This window comes from Panthera leo, chromosome A2, assembly GCF_018350215.1.
Source record: "Panthera leo isolate Ple1 chromosome A2, P.leo_Ple1_pat1.1, whole genome shotgun sequence".
Lineage (NCBI taxonomy): Eukaryota > Metazoa > Chordata > Mammalia > Carnivora > Felidae > Panthera > Panthera leo.
The window spans coordinates 90327479-90347758 of NC_056680.1; the positions used below are offsets into that span (position 1 = coordinate 90327479).

General features: G+C 39.9%; 1 protein-coding gene across 2 annotated transcripts in view; it reads right to left on the reverse strand.

The window, feature by feature from the left end:
* ABCB1 (ATP binding cassette subfamily B member 1) overlaps positions 1-20280 on the reverse strand; it is a 217708-nt gene that overhangs the window by 113149 nt on the left and 84279 nt on the right. For both annotated transcript variants that reach the window (XM_042916931.1, XM_042916940.1), the window contains exons 20-25: positions 18813-18896; positions 12585-12788; positions 8361-8461; positions 6979-7119; positions 3145-3301; positions 2449-2646 (exon numbers count right to left, since the gene is read on the reverse strand). In XM_042916931.1, coding sequence (XP_042772865.1) covers positions 2449-2646; positions 3145-3301; positions 6979-7119; positions 8361-8461; positions 12585-12788; positions 18813-18896 — 885 coding nt within the window. The remainder of the gene's footprint in view (positions 1-2448; positions 2647-3144; positions 3302-6978; positions 7120-8360; positions 8462-12584; positions 12789-18812; positions 18897-20280) is intronic.

A 20280-nucleotide genomic window follows, 5' to 3' on the forward strand; every position in this document is an offset into this window, starting at 1 on the left:
CAGATAAGGGGCTAGTATCCAAAATCTATAAAGAACTCACCAAACTCCACACCAGTGAAGAAATGGGCAGAAAACATGAACAGACACTTCCAAAGATGACACGCAGATGGCCAACAGACACATGAAACGATGCTCAACATCACTCACCATCAGGGAAATACAAATCAAAGCCACATTGAGGTACTACCTCATGCCGGTCAGAGTAGCTACAATGAACAAATTGGGAGACTATAGATGCTGGCGAGGATGTGGAGAAATGGGAACCCTCTTGCACTGTTGGTGGGAATGCAAACTGGTGCAGCTGCTCTGGAAAACAGTGTGGAAGTACCTCAAAAAATTAAAAATAGATCTACCCTATGACCCAGCAATAGCACTGCTAGGAATTTACCCAAGGGATACAGGAGTGCTGATGCATAGGGGCACTTGTACCCCAATGTTTATAGCAGGACTTTCAACAATAGCCAAAGTATGGAAAGAGCCCAAATGTCCATCAATTGATGAATGGATAAAGAAGATGTGGTTTATATATACAATGGAATACTACTTGGCAATGAGAAAGAATGAAATCTGGCCATTTGCAGCAACGTGAATGGAAATGGAGGGTATTATGCTAAGTGAAATAAGTCAGGCAGAGAAAGACAGATACCATATGTGTTCACTCTTAGGTGGATCCTGAGAAACTTAACAGAAACCCATGGGGGAGAGGAAGGGAAAAAAAAGGAGTTACCAACAGAGAGGGAGGGAGGGAGGCAAACCACAAGAGACTCTTAAATACAGAGAACAAACTGAGGATTGATGGAGGGTGGGGGAGAGGAGAAAGTGGGTGATGGGCAGGGAGGAGGGCACTTGTTGGGATGAGCACTGGGTGTTATATGGAAACCAATTCAACAATAAATTATATTAAAAAATTGATGGCAATGTTTAAAAAAATATGCTCTAGGTCTATCTTCTTTTATATAACTCATGGAAGTATATGCCTCATCTCTTCAGTGAAATTCTTTGAGTACAGACATTATCACCTGTAATTTATTAGAGCTCAACATTTAATATACTGCTTACTCAACATCTGTTAAAGACCATAATCTTTCCTGAGAGCTAACATTTCCTCCTAATTGCTTCATTTCTCTCTTCCTTTAGAGCCCTTTGTTCAAATTTCAACCACAAAACTGAAGCATAAAGTCAGAATTCACAGAAAATATACAACAAGAAAGTAAAAATAGAGGATAAAGCTTATGTCGCTGTTAAAAAACAGACTGAGTAGAATACAATAAAAATATTTATGAGTAAGTCATAAATAAAAATATTTATGACTATAGGTTAAAAGTTTCATTTCTACCTCACTCATTAATCCAAGTGTGGCCCATATGGAGCTGGGGCATCAGTTTGACTGTATGGAACAGGTGTCCATTCTGTTTCGTCAGTGCCCATGCCTTTCCAGTTGTTAAATATTTTTATTATCACCTGTGAGTATGACTAGTAACTAAAACTTCTTGCTATAAATTCTATTCCTTCCTAATCTGATTCTTTTCCTGTTCTGCACTGTAGTCACACTGCTCCCTTCACGACTTCTATCTCCTCCCCAGTACCCAAGATAGTCCCTGACAGGCACTGAGTAAATGTTTACTGAATGCTGAATGAACAAATCTGACCCTTCATTTGTTCTTTTAGTTCAGGGAAGAAAAAGGAATCCTTCTATATTCTTTATCTGCTTCCCAAATTCATTGATTCCACTTTTTAGAAGCTATTTCAATACCCTCTCTCAATGATTGTATCTCATCCTCAGCCATAAAAATGCTTAAGATTTCCCCCTGCTACACCTCTTCCCTGGCCTCTGCTTCCCCCCTCACGCTACTGCTCTTACTGCCTTTCTTTCACCTTTAATCTTCTAGACCATCTGCATTCAGTCTCCACTTCCCTTTCCAGCCATCCCTCAGCCATGCTAAACTGTTTCCCCACCAATACCTCACTAAGAATACTTTAAAATCTCGTAAGTAGCCCATTAAATTGCCAAATCACATCCTGTCATTTCAGTCTTCATCTTACTCTACCTGTCCACAGCATCTGTCATTGTTGACTACCTTCAACTTCTCAAAACATTCCCTATCCCTGGCACCCACCTTACTTGTCTCTCTTAGCATCCCTCCCACTCCTGTATCTTTCTGGCTACTTAAATTTTTGCTGGATCCTCTCATGAAAACAGAAATGTAACCGAAGGAAGGAAGGGAGATGGATGATAAAAAGGCTGCTCACAAAGGAGGGTAGAGGGGCAATTTGAGACAGAGGCTGGGGCAGCAGACACAGCTTGGAGATGGTATCTAGGATGTCAGACTTTAAGTGAGGCTGTTGTTTAAAGACTGGAAAAACTGGAGCTCATAGTCAGGAATTAAACATATCCAGGCATTCGATGATTAAACACTTAAAATGAGATGAATAAAAAGGTGTGCTCACCACTGTTCCGGCCATTGGGTCGTAGAACCGCTCAAGGAGCTGGACCACCGTGCTCTTCCCGCAGCCACTGCTGCCCACCAGGGCCAGCGTCTGGCCCTTTTTCACCTCCAGGCTCAGCCCTTGAAGCACTGGGATATCTGGTCGAGTGGGATAGTTGAACATGACTTCATTAAATGTCACATTTCCTTCCAACGTGTTCTAAAATCAGAACAGTAACAATAGAGATGATTATTGCAATCCTGAAAACGCATTGTATAGCAACCCCCCTCTATCACCAGGTGTCAGAAGATGGCAAACTTGTATTACAATTAGGCTGCATTTGTAACTGCCAGAATGTAATAAGTAAAATCTAAGAGAGTCAGTGTTTGTACAGCATGTATTGTTAATACAATACAAATGTGATAACTCAAATCTGTTCTCCAAGAATAGAGTACCTAACCTACATATAATAAAATCCGATTAACAGAATCTGCTCATAAATTGGGTGGTATTTCCATCTCCCTACAGCCTTGTTTTACAAAAGTACTGAATGTTAACATACATTATTAGCATTTATTAAAATGACCTCATGATCTAGAAAGTTTCATTTTATTACCTGCGAATAAAAAACCCCCACAGATTTTATTAAATTTCCTCTTAGAGTACTTTCACTCATTAGTTAGGAATGAAAACATATCATCAAAACTTCAAACTCACGGGCATTAAGCCTTCTGTGCTATAGCTGTCAATCAGAGGGATTTTTTCAATGATCATGATGACGTGGGCAGCTGATACTTTGGCTTTGGCATAGTCAGGAGCAAATGAACTGACCTGCCCCACTGCCATGGCACCGAAGACAATAGCTGAGAATACCCTGCAAAAACAAAGACAAAGCATGAGCGGAGTTATGGCTATAATGCTAGACAACTGACAGTTCTACAATAGAGAACACTGCCTCAAACAATGTAAAACACAAATTAAAAACATAAAACAAAATAAGTCAACACTTCCCCTTATAAGTTCGCATCAGTTTAACAGATTGTAAAAGGGCCCCCTTTTTCAACTGTCTCTGTATCCTCACCTTCTTGTAATGGGACTTTGCAGCTCCTCCATTTAAGAAGTGGAATCTGTATTCCTACCCTTTGAATCTGAGTTGGCCTGTGACTTGCTTTGGCCAACAGGATGTGGTGGAAGTGACTTCTGCCAGTTCTAAGCTTATGACTCAGGGGGCTTTGTGTGCTTTTCTCTCTCTCTCTCTGCCACCACCACAAGCCCAGCTAGCATCTGGAGGACAAGGCACAGATGGAAGAAAGCTGTGGGGACCCCAGCCAACCAGCTTGTCATGCCCTACACACACAAGCGAGCCTACTTGCGATCTGCTATGTCCATCCTAGACCAGCAAAACTGCCCAGCTGACCCACAGACTTGTGGGCAAACATGAACGTTTATTATTGTGTGGCACTGAGGGTTAGTGGTTGGTTGTTATGTAGCATGATTGTGGCAATCAATAGCGGATACAGGCATTTGTGACATCGTGGATGGACCTTGTAGGCATTATGCTAAGTGGAAGAAGTCAGATTGAAAAAGACAAATACTGTATGATTTCACTCATGTGGAATTTAAAAATACAGATGAACAAACAAGCAAACAAAAGCAGAATCAGACCTATAAATGAGAGAACAAACTGATGGTAGCCAGAGGGGAATGGGTGAGCAAAATGGGTGAAGGGGAGCAGGAGACACAGGCTTCTAGTTATGGAATGAATGTCACAATAATAAAAGGTGCAGCAGAAGGAATCCAGCCAATGATATTATAATAGCCTTGGATGGTAACAGATGGCAGCTGAACTTGCAGAGCACAGCATAAAGTATACAGAAGTAGAATCAGTATGTTGCACACCTGAAACTAATGTGACATCGTATGTCAACTATTAAAAAAATAACAGATCCAGGCATTGGTGCTGAAATTACACCAGATGCTTAGAAAACGTGTGAGCTGTACAGCAAAGAGTGAGTTCCTTATAGAGACAGGTAGCATGCTGCACTCAGGATGCACTCATATTCTTAACCTATGACATCAAAATCATAGCAGCTTAAAGCTGGGAAAGACTCCACAGGATATCGAGTCCAGTGCTCAATGTTTGTTTCCTGGGCACTTCTCCTAAGTTGGCCTCCATTGTTTGTTTTAGGAAGTAGCAAGTTTGATTAAGTTTGTTGTTCAGAAGTTCTTCTTCACATGGAAGAAAAATGTACATCCTTTTGCATAATATAGCCCTCACTGGAACATTTTTTAAAAGGCCCTGTGTTTCTTTGATGACTCCTGTCTTTCTCAACACTCCAGCTGCCCTCCTCTGGACACATTTCTCAACATGTTTTTTGTTTTTTTTTTACCTTTATTTTTTTCTTTCCAAGTTTCTATTTAAATTCCAGGTAGTTAACATACACTATACTATTAGTTTAGGTGTAGAATTCAGTGATTCATCACTTACATATAACACCCAGTGCTCACCACAAGTGCCCTCCTTAATACCCATCACCTATTTCATCCATCGCCCCGCCCACGTCCCCTCTGGTCACCATCAGTGTGTTCTCTACAGTTAAGAGTCTGCTTCTTGGTTTTTCTCTATTTATTTCTCCCCCTGTGTTCATCTGTTTTGTTTCTTAAATTCCACATGAATGAAATCATATGGCATTTGTCTTTCTCTAACTGACTTCTGTCGCTTAGCATAATACTCTCTAGCTCCATCCACATCATTGCAAATGGAAAGATTTCATTCTTTTTGATGGCTGAGTAATATTCTGTCGTGTACATATACTACTTCTTCTTTATCCAATCATCAGTCAAAGGACACTTGGGCTGTTTCCACAATTCGGCTATTTCAACATATCTTCTTAAACAGTGGGCCTGGAACTAACAGAATACTTGGGAACCCTCCTGGAAGAATACTGTGAGCCTTTCATATCCTCTCCTCTGAACTCTAAATAAATCATACAAATGGCTGAGTAATCTCAGGTTTGTCATCATTTACCCCTGGGAGATCTTTTAAAAAATGGACTGCCCTTCAGACAAGTCTCCCTTTTCCTTTACTTGGAAGATTGATTTTCCCAATCTAACAGGGACAGTTTCCCAACTGTCAGCAACTTTCACCAATTCAATGCCTTACCTTGAAGTAAAGCAATGTATCAAATAGTTATCTAATTGAAGACCCTATGCCAATGATGCTTGGTTTTGGTCTTTTGGTCCAAGTCATAAATAGCTTCTGTATATCATTTGTCAGACAGACATATTAAGTGGAAATTTTAAATCTTCTGTTGGGGTCGTCCTGAGCAAACTATAATGCACACACATGCCAATGTTTCAACAGAATGGAAATATTACACTAACGCCTTATATCAGACAAGCTTAGGTGATTCTGGTTTAAATGAAAAACTGTTTATATACACAATGGAATACTACGTGGCAATGAGAAAAAATGAAATATGGCCTTTTGTAGCAACATGGATGGAACTGGAGAGTGTGATGCTAAGTGAAATAAGCCATACAGAGAAAGACAGATACCATATGGTTTCACTCTTATGTGGATCCTGAGAAACATAACAGAAACCCATGGGGGAGGGGAAGGAAAAAAAAAAAAAAAAAAGAGGTTAGAGTGGGAGAGAGCCAAAGCATTAGAGACTGTTAAAAACTGAGAACAAACTGAGGGTTGATGGGGGGTGGGAGGGAGGGCAGGGTGGGTGATGGGTATTGAGGAGGGCACCTTTTGGGATGAGCACTGGGTGTTGTATGGAAACCAATTTGACAGTAAATTTCATATATTAAAAAATAAAAAAAAAAAAAAGGAAAAAAAAAATAAATGAAAAACTGTATTACCACTATTTATGATATGCTATCAAAGGGCAGAATCTCGCCCACCACCAAATCTAGACACTCAGAAAGATTATATCTACTTTTTCATTACCTAACTGCATATTTGAGTACTTGGGGGTACAATTAAGTTCGGGTCTGTCTTCTCCTGAGATAGAATTTTCTGCATTCACAGCAATGGGGCAGAAATCCCAATGTAGCCTTTCCTTTGTCATTTCTGAATTTCTTTAGCTCTTACCTTCTAACTGCTCTTCTTTTATCAAGGAAAGCAAATGTATCCTAGACTCCCCCAGGGCTTGCAGAACTCAGTGTTCTACACCTGCTCTTTAGTTGCCTTTGTTCAGAGAGTTCTTTAAAAGGAGCTAGACACTTGGCTCCGAGTTTGGCTTCTTCTCAAATGCCAAAACCTCCTAGAACCCCTTCAGTGAATCACGACCCCATTGAGCTACAGATTCAGAAGGTCAAAGGTATGAGTCAGCACTGGGGAGGGGGGAAGTCACTGATTCCCTAAATGAAAATGGGGTCCCTCAGGGATCATACACAGAGACTCAAGAGGCAAATGCCACCTTCTGAATCACCAAAATCTCTTCACAAAGCTTCACAGTAAGGTTTTCTACTCAGACATGAAGCATGTTCACCTCAGTTTTATTTCTAGAGTTCAACTGTAAATATTAACCTGATACTTACAAGAGAACATCTTGAAAGTCCATGAACTCATGTGCCACCAAGTAGGCACCAAACCGGAAACAACCAGCATAGGAAAAGTACATCATTGCCTGGGTGATGGAAAATGAGATTCCAAAGATGTGTGCTTTCCTCAAAGAGTTTCTGAAAAGGAGACGTTAAGAAACTCACTTGACTTTCATTTCTCAGTCCTTAAAACATAACCTTTGATAGATCAGCGGTGGAGTACGGCAGACAAAAATGGGTTCAATTTCCAAAAAAGTTAAGTTTGGTCCTCATTTTCCCACTTGTGAACATTCAGGAAACTTCCTGATGGAGTATTAACTGCACCTCAAAGTACTGAAGTAAAGTTAAAATAAGCCAAGGAAAACATGAAGAGGGGTTAATAAATGGAAGTTCTTTCCCTTTCCCCCCACTTTTGGACACATAAGATATATGCACTCTATGGTAAATATTCATTCAACACAAATTTATCCAAAACCTACAAGCTTCAGGAACCATGCTGGGTGATACAGAAGAATCAGTCATGTTCTTGCCCTTGGGGTCCAGGAGTCAAGTTGACTATATAATTATGCAGTGAAGGAACCTTATGAATAACATGTTAGGGGAAGAAAGGAAGAAGCACAACTCTCTGGAGGAGTTAGAGGAGACTTCACAAAGGCATTAACATTGGTGGATTTTCTGAGCCATGTGAATTGGGTGATGTGGAGGTAAGGGCAGGCTGGTGAGTGGGCAGCCTCTGGGCCTCCAAGCCCTGCTTCAACCAGGTCAACTCCATTTCTATCTGTTTCATATATTGGGATTTCAAATGAAAACATTTTCAGGAAAAAACCTCTACTATTTTTTTTAACCTTTGAAAACTCATCGATAAGGTCCAGCTCTCTCCATTTACCATACAAGAAACTGAGACTCAGAGAGGCTGGGCTTACATTTTTGAACCCTCGCTGGAGGAGTTCATTAGCTTCCTTTAATACAGAAATTCTCCACTAGAGAAGTGTCAAAAGAGGAAGGAAAGGCATACTCAAGAAGCACCACCCCTCAGGTCCCACAGATAGCTCAAATTTCATGTTCCATAGAGAACTCATTCCCAATGAGAGCAAATAACAGGGCCATTACCCCAACCTGGCATCAGAGTCATTCTCTATCCTCTCTCCCTCTGCTTCCCATCACTTACCTACTCTTACAGGTTCTACCTCAGACAGGTCAGGGTCTTGTGATTTCTGTCCTGGATACCTATAAGTGGTTCCCTTTGGTTCCCATTTGGTTCCCTTCTAGTAGCTTCTCCACTTGTTCCCTACATTCTGGCCAAAGTAATCCTTCTGAAAACAAATCTGATGATTGAAAAACCTCCCCACACTCCCCTCCCACTCTTCAATGGTTATTACCTGTATGGTATCTGCAAACTCTGTGCATACATATATTCAAACTTCTGCTCTCGAGTCAAAGAGACAACAGTTCGGAAGTTTTCGATTGCTTCAGTAGCAATCTGTCACAGAGAGCCCCCAGTCACAGAGGCAAAAAAAAAAAAAAAAAGTTGCAATTAGTGTGAATTCCATAAAAGAGATTAATAAAATTAATTTTATTGTTACATATTACTTATTTATTATCACCTATGATCTTCTTCACTATGAGAAAGGATAGTAATTTATAAAATCAAATTTTAGACCTGGCAGGAAGATTGGCTAATTCAGTGTTTTTATAGAAAGAGAAGCTAAGGCTTAAACAGATGAGACACTTATCTAAAGCCAAAATTACAGAGGCAAGGTTAACCTGAGAACTCAGTATTTTATGTCTAGTGTAGTGCTCTTTCTTCTATGACGGTCACGTTTTAGGTTTATTGTTATTTTACATAAATTTTGAATGTGATGTTTATATTTTCTCTTTATAATAACCATTCATGAAAATTGAAGAATATTTGGAAAATACTGAAAAAATAAAGGTTTTTTAAAAAAAGTTACATATAGGTGTATTTTATATATTAGCTTACCTGTTTTTTTTCCTAAGCATATACAAACTTAACAAAATTGGGACCAAATTTTCTATTTGGCTTTACATCACTTTTTACGTTAAAAAATATCAAGAGCATTTTCCAAGATCATGACATATACATTAATAATGGGATGTTTAATGGGCCACTTAATATCCCAGCCAGTTAAACATTCCTTTATTGTTGAACAAGGTTTTCCATTCTCTATTAAAAAATTCTGTGATAAACATCCTTACACATAAACATTTTTCCATATTAAGTTACTTTCTTGGGAGAGGTTCTTAGAGTGAAATTACGAGGCCAAAGGGAACTAATTTTTAAGGAACATGGCACACATTATCAATTTGTTTTCCACAAACTTTCTATCATTCGGTTATTTTTTAATTGCATGTAACTTCCAATTAGTCTATGTGATTAGGATAAATACATCCTTTTGGAGTCTGCATAAAGGTCTGTGGAAAACATGAAAGATTCCAGTATATAAAATGAGATTTCAGCCATGGGACCTTGAAATATCTCTGTCTCATTCTCCTCATCAGTAAAATGAAGGGGGTGGACAACTGTGAGATCATGACCTGAGCCAAAATCAAGAGTGGGGATGCTCAACTGACTGAGCCACCCAGGCGCCCAGCGGTGAGAGAACTTCTAATGTGAGAAGAGTAAATAGCATTGAGTTTCCCTCAGAAGCCAGTGTGCACTAAATAATTTTGGAGAAAGCATAATACACATATTTCTAGAGAGAGGAAAAAAAACTCCTCCTCACACTTCTCTTCTTTCCTCAAATAAACTGAAGTTTGGTTATGGATTTTATTTCTGAAAAGGAAAAAGCATCTATGTTACTAAGATGTTCGCTAGTCAGTAATAATGTGACAGAAATCTAAGGAGCACACAACACAGACAGAGGTTATGCACAGGCTGACACCACACGGCCTTGCTCTTGAACACTAGGCCTGCTCTGTCCCTTTAAGGGCAAACCAACAGACATGGTCTTGGTCCCCATGGAGCTTATGTCTTAGGAGGAAAGACAGAACATTAATCAATAAACAAAGAAATAGTAAAAAAACAAACATAAAAAAAACATCAGGTACTGAGAAGTGTCGTGAATTAATTCCAGTGCAGGAAAGGCCCCTCTGAAGAGGTAATAATGGTGAGACTTGAGTAACATAAAGGAACCAGACATTGGAAGATCACAGGGAGCCAGCTTGGAATGTTCTAGGAAATGAAAGAAGGCCCCGAGGCCAGAGGAGGGTGAGCATGGGAGAGAGCAGTACAAGATGAATTCACAGAAGCTGTCAAGGGAGCTGGGTCATGCAGAGTTTTATAAACCAAGGTAAAAGGTTGCTCTTATTCTAACTGTGATCAGAAGCGATTGGAGGGTTTTAAGTTGGGGTTAGCATGATCTCATTTATGTTTGTAAGACATCAGTGTGGCTTGTGTGAGAGGAATGTAGAAAGTGGGTGGATAAGAAAGGAAGGAGTGGAAGCAGGGAGATCAGTTAGACTATTGCTGTGTGATTTGGGCAACTTACCTAACTTCTCTGAACTCTGGATTTTTACCAACTAACCAGAATAATTCAAAGGGTTATTGAGGGTATCAAATGGGAAAATGCACGCAGAACTCTTCGCATGATGCTCGGTATATAATAAATACTAAATGGTAACCTGAGAATGATGATCTTTGGGAGTTGATATTCAAAATTACATAGACTAGATGTGCTGCCAGCACCACTTTTCTCACCTGCTTCTGCCTGTCTCATGAACCACCACTGAACACAGCATTTATCTCACCCCTAACCTTTGCACAGTAAACCTGCCACATGTACACATATCCATTTCCGTCTTGCCCCTGTGACAGAACTCCAAAAGAGTCTTAAATCTGATGTGCCCCTCAAAGGTGCTAATCTGTCTGTGATGTGCAGTGAATTCCCTATAATTGAGCTTCTCAATCACCTCCTTCCTATAAACAACCTAAGTCTCCTTTGTGGGACTTTTTGAACACCTCAGGAAACGATGATACTACTAAAGAGTAATACATTTTTTCAAAATACATTTTGTCCTAGATTTTTCCATCTTCCCCGCATTTGAAAAGTCTACCTTAGGTGGAAAAAACAAGAAAGAACAGCACTAAGTGAAGTGATTGGTGACAGCAAGTGTTCCCTGACAGGGGCCAATGTTACATGGGCCAGACCATAACCAGATGCCTGTGGGTCAGCACGGTCCTGTTGAGGCCCAAGACTGGGCCTCTGATAGCCTGAGGAGACCTTTTTCTCACAGACGCTAGTTAGGAAGCACTAAAGCCGTGGTCCAAAGGAATTTCCTGAAGGAATGCTAAGGAAATAAGGTACAATGTTTGAGGACAAAGTGTCAGCAGTGATGATCAACCTTCATGAAGAAGTACCCTCTTTGTCATTCTTTATTCTCTGGTGAGGTGCCTGGCCTGGAAACAGAGTACTTCAGACACACAGGCCTAGAGAGTCAGAGCCACTTGACCTTCCTCGGTCCCTGCCCCAACTCTTGGGAACCTCGGAAGGTCCACTAATAAATGTATCCCTACCCAATTTTAGGGCTCAGCCGTGCTCCGGCCATTTATATTTCTGCAATATACAAACTGTGTGATATCAGATTTATTCCTGTTTCTTTCTTTTTTAATGTTTATTTTTTGAGACAGAGACAGAGTGTGAGCAGGGGAGGGGCAGAGACAGAGGGAGACACCAAATCTGAAAGCAGGCTCCAGGCTCTAAGACGTTAGCACAGACCTGATGCAGGCTCGCACCCACGAATCGTGAGATCATGACCTGAGCCAAAGTCGGATGCTTAGCTGAGTGAGCCACCCAGGTGCCCCTCATCTCTGTTTCTTAACAGAGGCACAACTTTGGATCCTGGCTCTGAGGCTTATCAGCTCTAAGGCATTGGGATGATTTCCCACCTGTGTCTCAGCCTCACCTGCAAGAGGAGCTAATAATAGAACCTACCTCATAGGATCACAATGAGGAAGAAAGCATTTGCCAGGGAAACACAGTAAATGCCATATAAGCATTTGTTTAAACAACAACAACAACAAATAGACAAGCATGGAGGAAGAGAGAGAGAAGAAAAGAGGAAAAGCAGGAGGAAGAGGAGGAGTAGAGGGAGAAAGGAGTAACAGTAGCAGCAGCAGCAGGAGGAGCAGGGTAAAGGTAAACAGAAAAAGATGCTAACAGGAAGCATGATAAAAAGGAAAGAACGCTAATAATTTAAGCCTGACAAAATAAATACCTGTAGGACCTTTTACTATTTTAATCTTCCCCATCATATGTAATTAAATGAGGCTACTTTCCTCAATAAAGGAATGGATTTCAGCTGACTTGAGGGAAAGAAAGAGAGAGGAAGGGAGGGAGTAGAGGAAGAGTGTGAAGGTGATGGTTTGACTTAGGAAAGCTTAATAAAGTTAGTCGTCAGTCTGTGAGCCTAAGAATTGGTTTTGCTCCTCTTCAGCTTCCAATCTGCTGATTCAGTGTCAAATAAGATCGCTGTGAGGAATGGTTATAAAAACATTCTCCAAGCACAGTAGTAGCAGTGAGTAACAGAAGGGTACTGATTAGAATATTTTACTCTATTAGATCGGTAGTTGTATTTAGACTCACCTTCCCAGCACCTTCTAGTTCTTTCTTATCTTTCAGTGCTTGTCCAGACAACATTTTCATTTCAACAACTCCTGCTATTGCAATGATGGGTACAATTGCTAAGAGTAAGAGTGTCAATTGCCAGCCATAGATTAAGGATATAATAATGCCTGTCCCAAGATTTGCTATATTCTGGGTAATGATAGCAAGCCTGGAACCTATAGCCTATAAAACAAACACACAAAAATTAGAGAAATGCTTTCATATTCTCTTTCAGATCCATGCTTATACTTTCTTGAGGATTATGACAATTCAGCTTCATGAAGTTCTATTAATTACCTTCTCAGTTATGAAATAAAAACTAAAGATTTACTTGTAAGTTCACTTGGTTTCTAAAATGAAGATTTCCATGACTTCAGAGCAAATACTGAAAGTAGAAGATCAATAATTCAGAGTTAAATTACATATTTGTATCTCTTCTGATTTTTGATACCAAGAAAATTTTCAGTAATCAATGAAACCATGGTCACTAAAGCTCTGCAAATGAGCAAGATAAAATAGCCTGACAGTTGGAAATTTCCAACATTAGATGCATAGCTACTCATAAGTTAAGCCTAATATTTGTCATTAAGGATATCCAAATATATCATGGCCTATTTGAGATGCTTATTGTGTTTAATTTAACATGCATTTGATTTGGAACAATGACACAGAGCTGAAAATTACAGAAGTTAATTTAGGATTTTAGACAGGCATCAGAGCCTTTAGTTTGAATGCCAGAGGGGGCTTGAAGCAAGACTTTCAGTAGCACGCAGTGACTTCCAGTTCTAAAGCCAGAAGTCAAACCATACAATTTACTACTCTATACTGTACTTCTCTCCTCTACCCTGGAAACACCTGAGCCCTCAAGCCATTCCAAATTCCTGCTCTGGCACCCAGATCTGGAAATGGCCCATGTTTTTTCCACTCTTAAAGTTCCCTCTGCCTGAGTGGGGTCAGACTTAGCTAAAGATTATGATGGAGTAGAGTCTAGAATGGTCACTACCTCCTCTGTGACTTTGGACAAATTTCTCCCAACTCTCAAAATGAGCGAACACACTGATTAATAACCAACACTTCTCTTAGCTCTAAATTTTAGAACAGAATCCTTCACACCCCCTTTCCCATCATCCCAGCATCAACTCTCTGATATCATTCAGTAGTGTTTATGTGATATAAACACTAGACCGGTGATTAGGGGGAAAGGGCACAACAACTAGCAGGAGCCTCTGTACATGAAATTCTGTACCAGGAATTCCATCAGACAACATAAATGACGGGGCATTTCTTTTTATTTGATGCAGTCACTGAGTTTGTATTCAAGGGATGCTTAACCAAATCTGGCTGAAGTCAAAGAATGAAGTGGGTTTCAAAGCCAGCTCTCTGTATTTGCAAACTTTCAACCTGAAAGTCAAAGGTTATAACCTGGAGACAGTCTGTGGCACTGGGAGGATGTAGAGTGCCTCTGTTCTTAGAATCTACAAGTCCTCCTCAGAATTCATTTCCCACAGCAACCAACTGAGAGAAGTGCTCAGAACATTCCCCGAGTTCAAGGCAGGTGACTGACTGAAGCACATTAACCTTTCAGACCTATGATTGTTCAGCTTTGGATGGCAGTCAAGGCCATGAAAATAAGTAAAATGGGTCAAAGATGACAAATTCTCGCTTAATGTACATGAAACGTGAGCGAAAAGATTGAGAACCTTAAGCTGATGAGGTCTGGGGAGATTTAGCTCCTTGTCTTAACCTGATATAGCACATGGGGGCCATGGCACCAGTTACCGTTCTGTATTCTAAAGACTAACACTCACGGTTCCAAAATTTTCCTCATATAGAGTAGGAGTCTAGAATTCTAAGGATCACAGTGGATGAGAGAGCACAGCCTGGTAATTTTCATTTCAAAAGCAGAGCCAAGTGAAGGTAACACTCCAAAAACCACAGCCCAAGTATGAAACAGGGTCCGATAAAAACAGGCTCACTCCTGAAACCCACTATCACCTCTCATAACCTCTCCATCCCACTGTATGTACACATATTTATATCTCACTTCCTCTTCTACTCATTTTTCTTCCCACCCTTCCTTGTCACTCCCTGTTCTGCTATTTATTTCCTCCTCCACACATGACCGTATTGCTTGAAATCTAATTTAAAACATTCGTGCTTACTGGGGGAAAAACAGCCTATTTCCTGAACCACCTTCTGAAATTAAAAACATTTATAACTTCATCTTTCCCTCAACCACCTTCTCCTGGGGAAAAGTTTTTTTTAAATACGTGGTGGCTTTTGATCTCTGCGTGGCTCTCACTTGCTTCTTCCCCTGCAGAATTCTAGTCCTAATACCAAAATAAAATTTAAAAGCTCACCATTTCATAGGCAAAATATTGAGATCTATTTTCTTCCTGATTTATGTTTAGCAGAATTAAGCTACTTATTCAAAAATACATCTGAGAAAATGTTTCACCGGTGGTAAAGTTAAATGTGAAAAAAATTTAGCCTAGGTCACCATTATCACTAACTACCTACATACACACAAACTGGGGGTTAGTTCTGCCTTGGGTGGAATGATTTTTGCCAGCACTGATTACGTCAGGTGTTTTTAGATATAAAAAACTAATTTCACTACTTCCCACTGTGGAATAGACAGATATACACACAGATGGGTGTGTATATGTGACATATATATGTATACATGAATGTGTATATGTACACATGTGTATATGTATGTATTACACATGTATCTGTGTACATATTTACACACCTACACACATATCCCCCATCAGAAAGAAACTGGTCAGCTGGTAGCATCAGGTGGATACAATTGTCCCGTCTTGGCCAATTTGTGGTTATAGCTATTTCGGACTTTTCTAGTTCTGATGGCACTCACATACCTACTTGCTTCTTCTCCCCTGGTCCTTCTTTATTAGCCCCTGTTTTAAGTTCTGGACAACAGTTCCAACTCAGTAGCTCACACAGGCTGTGAAGGCACCCGTGCTCATGGGGCCATGAGAGTGTGAGTTTGAAGAAACAAGTGAAAAGCAGGCAGTCAACACCAGCAGGCCATCAGGACTAATGGACTTGTTGCATGTGGCTGAGGACATCACAGCAAGGGACAGGGCTGACCACAAATTTTACAGATATAGGAAGGGACCACAGCCTTAAAACAGACCATAAGCCCCAGAAGCATTTCAGAGGAGGGTGGAAGGACTACCAGCCCACAATGCCCAGACTGCACCCGCTCAGGGTTCTGCCGCAACTGAGTCCGTGTTTCCTCTAGGATGTAGCCTTCACACCAAAAGGGATATGGGATGTGTGTGCCTATGCGAGCACATACAACAAGGTCTCTGTGAAAGGCATACTAAAGTATGGCAGCAAGGTTTAACTAGGGAAAATAGGGTTTCAAAATTTCAGGACACAGTTTGTCCAGACTGATCATGCAAGATGGGAGAGAGCAAAATAAATTTATCCCAGGCTCAGTGATGGACTGTCATGCCAATGTAAATTAAAAAATAGAGACCGATGCTATCTGTCCTCTATCTACCATCCATTTCTCTCCTCCATTTACCAGAAAGTCCATTCACAATTTGTCCATTTGTGTTAGTCCTCTTTTCTCCTTTCTCTTGAATCCACTCCCCAACAGACGTTGTTCCCACCACACCCTAGAAACAGTTCTTGTGAGAAACAAAAGCACCCTCTGTGTGGCTGATGCATGGAGGTGAAACATTTGGTCACCTTACAAACTCACCAGTAGTAAGTGGTGAGTTTACAGGATATTAACATCCTGTAATGCTCCTTCCTGAAATACTCCCTGTGTGTTGTTTCCAGGACCCTGCTCTCCTCTCTCTCTGGCCATTCCTTCACACTCTGCTTTGCAGGTCCATCCTCATAGCCCTGATGTAAAGGATCTCTATCTGTACAAAGTTCCTTGGCTATCTCATCCAGTCTCATTCGTTTATAAGCCACCAATGCACCGAAAAATCTCCAGATACCTATTTCCAGACCAGACTTCTGTGCTCAACTCCAGACTTGCATGTCTACCTGCCTTCATGACATCTCCACTTGGGCGTCTAATGTGGGCATCTCAAATTTATCATGTTCCAAAAAGAACTCTAACTCTCCCTCAATTCTGCTCAATAGGCTCCCAGTTTCATTAAAAAGCAACTTTAGCTTTTAAGTAAAGCAGGTCAAAAATTGTGCAGACATTCTAGATTGCTGTTTTCTTATTCCCCATAGGTAACCAACAAATTCTGTTGGCTGTACCTTCAAACTATGTCCAGAATCTGATTACTTTGTGTCACCTAACTATGACCACCCTAGTCTAAAACACTATCATCTTTCCCCTGATTATGGCAATAGAGTCCCTGCTTCAACCCTTGCCCCCTTCAGCCTATTATACAGCAGCCTTTAAAGATTTCAGATCCCATCATTCCTGTGTTCAAAAGCCTACAATGGTTTCCCATTTATTTCCAGATATAATACTGATTTCAATTCTTAGGACTCTTCCTTTCACTCACTTTGCTCTGCCATACTATCCTCTTTATTGTTTTGGGAACAGTTATGGAAATGCTCTAGCCTCAGGACCTTAGCACTTGCTGATCCTTCTGTTTAAAATACTTTTCCCTACATATCTACAGGGCTACTACCTTTCCCTCATTCAGGGCTCCTGCATCTATCACCAGATCTTTGAGGCCTTCCTTACCGGACAACCAGAATCCCCATACCCATATATCCTGCTGCTGTTTTCTTTCCACAGCACTTAATGACAATGTGACATACCGTGTAGATGCCATAGAGCCAGAGTTGTCTGTTTTAGGAAGTTCAAAGTTATTTCAAGCAGGGCACATTCGGCTCAGTTAGGTTCTCTACAACTTGATCTAAACCTCAGTTTTTGTTGATTTGTTTGCCTCAAGCAAAGAAATCTGTATTAAAACAATCGCCAAGATTTATACTGTAATTTTACAACTGTGTGTGCTTCCACATTCGAAACCCAATTTATTTTTACAGAAGGTCCATTTACTAGATAGAAGAAACTTTAAAATAGAGCTATTTTATAGAAAGGTTTAAAGATAAAGATTAATAAGGTTCAAGTGAGGGAGAGACACAGGAGAGATCACATGTTTTTTTGAATTCTACATTATCTTGTGGAGTTTTGCTATCAACAGTTGTAGTTGTGGTTGTAGAAGAAGAAATTGTCATTTCATCCACAAATCAAAACCTCCTGGTTCAACAGTTTCTAGTTAGATCAATCAAAGAGATTCATGTGGTGGTAAAATTTAAGCTTTGTAGCCTGATACAGTTGTTCCACTGCTTTAATTTTTTAATGTGCTTCTCATTTCTTTCAACCTGCTTTTAGATTTTTCTTACCTCTCCTCTAAACTGCAATGCTCCTAAATGTTCATACAGAAACTACACACATTATTTTTTTCAGCAGCAATTACAATTTTCTCATTTTTAAAAATATAATTTATTGTCAAACTGGCTTCCATACAACAACCAGTGCTCATCCCAACAAGTGCCCTCCTCAATGCCCATCACCCACTTTCCTCTCTCTCCCACCTCCCATCAACCTTCAGTTTGTTCTCTTAATATTTAAGAGTCTCCTATGGTTTGCCTCCCTCCCTCTGTTTGTAACTATTTTTTCCCCTTCCCTTCCCCTCTTGTTTTTTTGATTATTTTTCAATGTTTATTTTTTGAGAGAGAGACAGAGACAGAGCCTGAGTGGGGAAGGGGCAGAAAGAAACAGAGTCACAGAATCTGAAGCAGGCTCTAGGCTCTGAGCTGTCAGCACAGAGCCCAACAACATGGGGCTCGAACTCACAAACTGTGAGATCATGACCTGAGATGAAGCTGGCCACTTAACCAACTGAGCCACCCAGGCACCCCTATAATTTTCTCTTGTTTAACTGATCACAACAGACTGGTCCTATGTGATATGCTGATAAATACTTCCTTTTCTAAATAATTATCCTTCCATGTGTATCTTGTTAATAGCATGACTAAGTAGTAAATAACAAAATAAAGCTTGTAAGTTATGTATACACTATACAATATATAATGTTTAAGCAGTTAACATTTTTGCTATAAGGCATATGTACTGTGTTAAATATTTAACATTTTAATGATTATGAGAACACCTGTAATGAGAAAATTAATTTCCTGCTGAGATCCAAAATAGCCAATTAAGACAAACACCAGCACAAAGGAGGCACATACCCCTTTAACTTGAGCAGCGTCATTGGCAAGCCTGGTTGTTAATGCTCCAGTAGTATTTTTAGGGTCATCAAACCAGCTCACATCCTGTGGCACAGAAAATGATTTTATTATCTTAAAGCTCTATTTATAAGACTCTTAGCTCTTAGGGCAATGACAGGGTCAGGTTGGTTATCACTTATATCCCTTGTATTTAGCACTCAAGATTTGACACTCAATAGACAAGAATATAAATAATTTCATTTATCAAAAAAATTTGAGTGTTTTGTTCCAAATGTGATTTTAATTGTTGGATCTAAACAATAGTGAACAAAAAAGAAAATGTTGCTGCTTTCATAAAGTTTAGATTCTAGAGACGTATGCCACAAGTAAATAAATACGTACAGGGCCAGGTGTAAATAAATGCAATGAAGAAAAACAGATCAGAATAAGAAGGAAAAAAAGTGAAGAAAGGCACTAGGGAACAGAGAAGGCTTCTCTAAGGTGATATTTAAGCAGAGATATGAATGAAGAGAGGGAGGAAAATATTTGAAAGGAAGAAATAGCATGTGCAAAGGCCCTGAGGCAAAGTCATACTTGATCTGTTTATGCACCTCCAAGAAGGCCTTAAGGGCTGCTAACAGCTTTAAGAGTACCTTTGTGTGAATTTGTAAAAGAAGTCTCTTCCTCTGGACAGATCTCCCTTCTCATTTGGCTTTCCTACCCCTGCCCTCTCTCATCCTTGTGTAGTAAACCAGTGTGTAGACTGTACATTGGGGAAGGTGGGAAGCTGTAGAAGATGAGGTCTGAGAGGGAGTGGGGACCACATCATGGCCTTGGAGGCAACTGTAAAGATTCCAGATTTTACCCTGAGGGATATGGGTAGGTTCTAGAAGGATTTGAGCAGGGGGATGTGATTTGACTTATATTTGAGAAGAATGACTCTGGCTCTTAGGAGGTGAAACTAATGGATTTGAATAAGGATCAGGGCAGCGAGACCAGTTAGGAGGTTATGATAACATCACATAGAAAGAGAGGAGTCAAAAATGACCTCAAAGTTTTTAGCCTGAACAACTGGTAGAATGGAGCTGCCATTACGGATATGGGGGAAGACTAGGTAAAAAGTAAGCCCTGTACAGAGGGGAGAAACAAAAGTTCAATTTTATTTTTACTTTTTTTTCCAAAAGTGCAATTTTAGATATAAGATTGAAATGCTACTTAGATATCTAAATAGAGAAGTTGAATAGGCAGTTTAGACAACTTATTATAGTTCAGGGCAGAATAAATGAATTGGGTTTAAAAAAAATCAACAAAAGAAATCTAGATTAAAATTTAAGAATTACATACAACAGGATTTTTTTTCTATAAAGCCACTTACATTTTTAAATACATAAATACTAAAAACATTGTGAGTTTGAAGTATGAATTTATATCTTTAATAAAAATAACTCTGGTCCTGGTGGCTTGCAATTAAAGCAGTATCTACCATTTT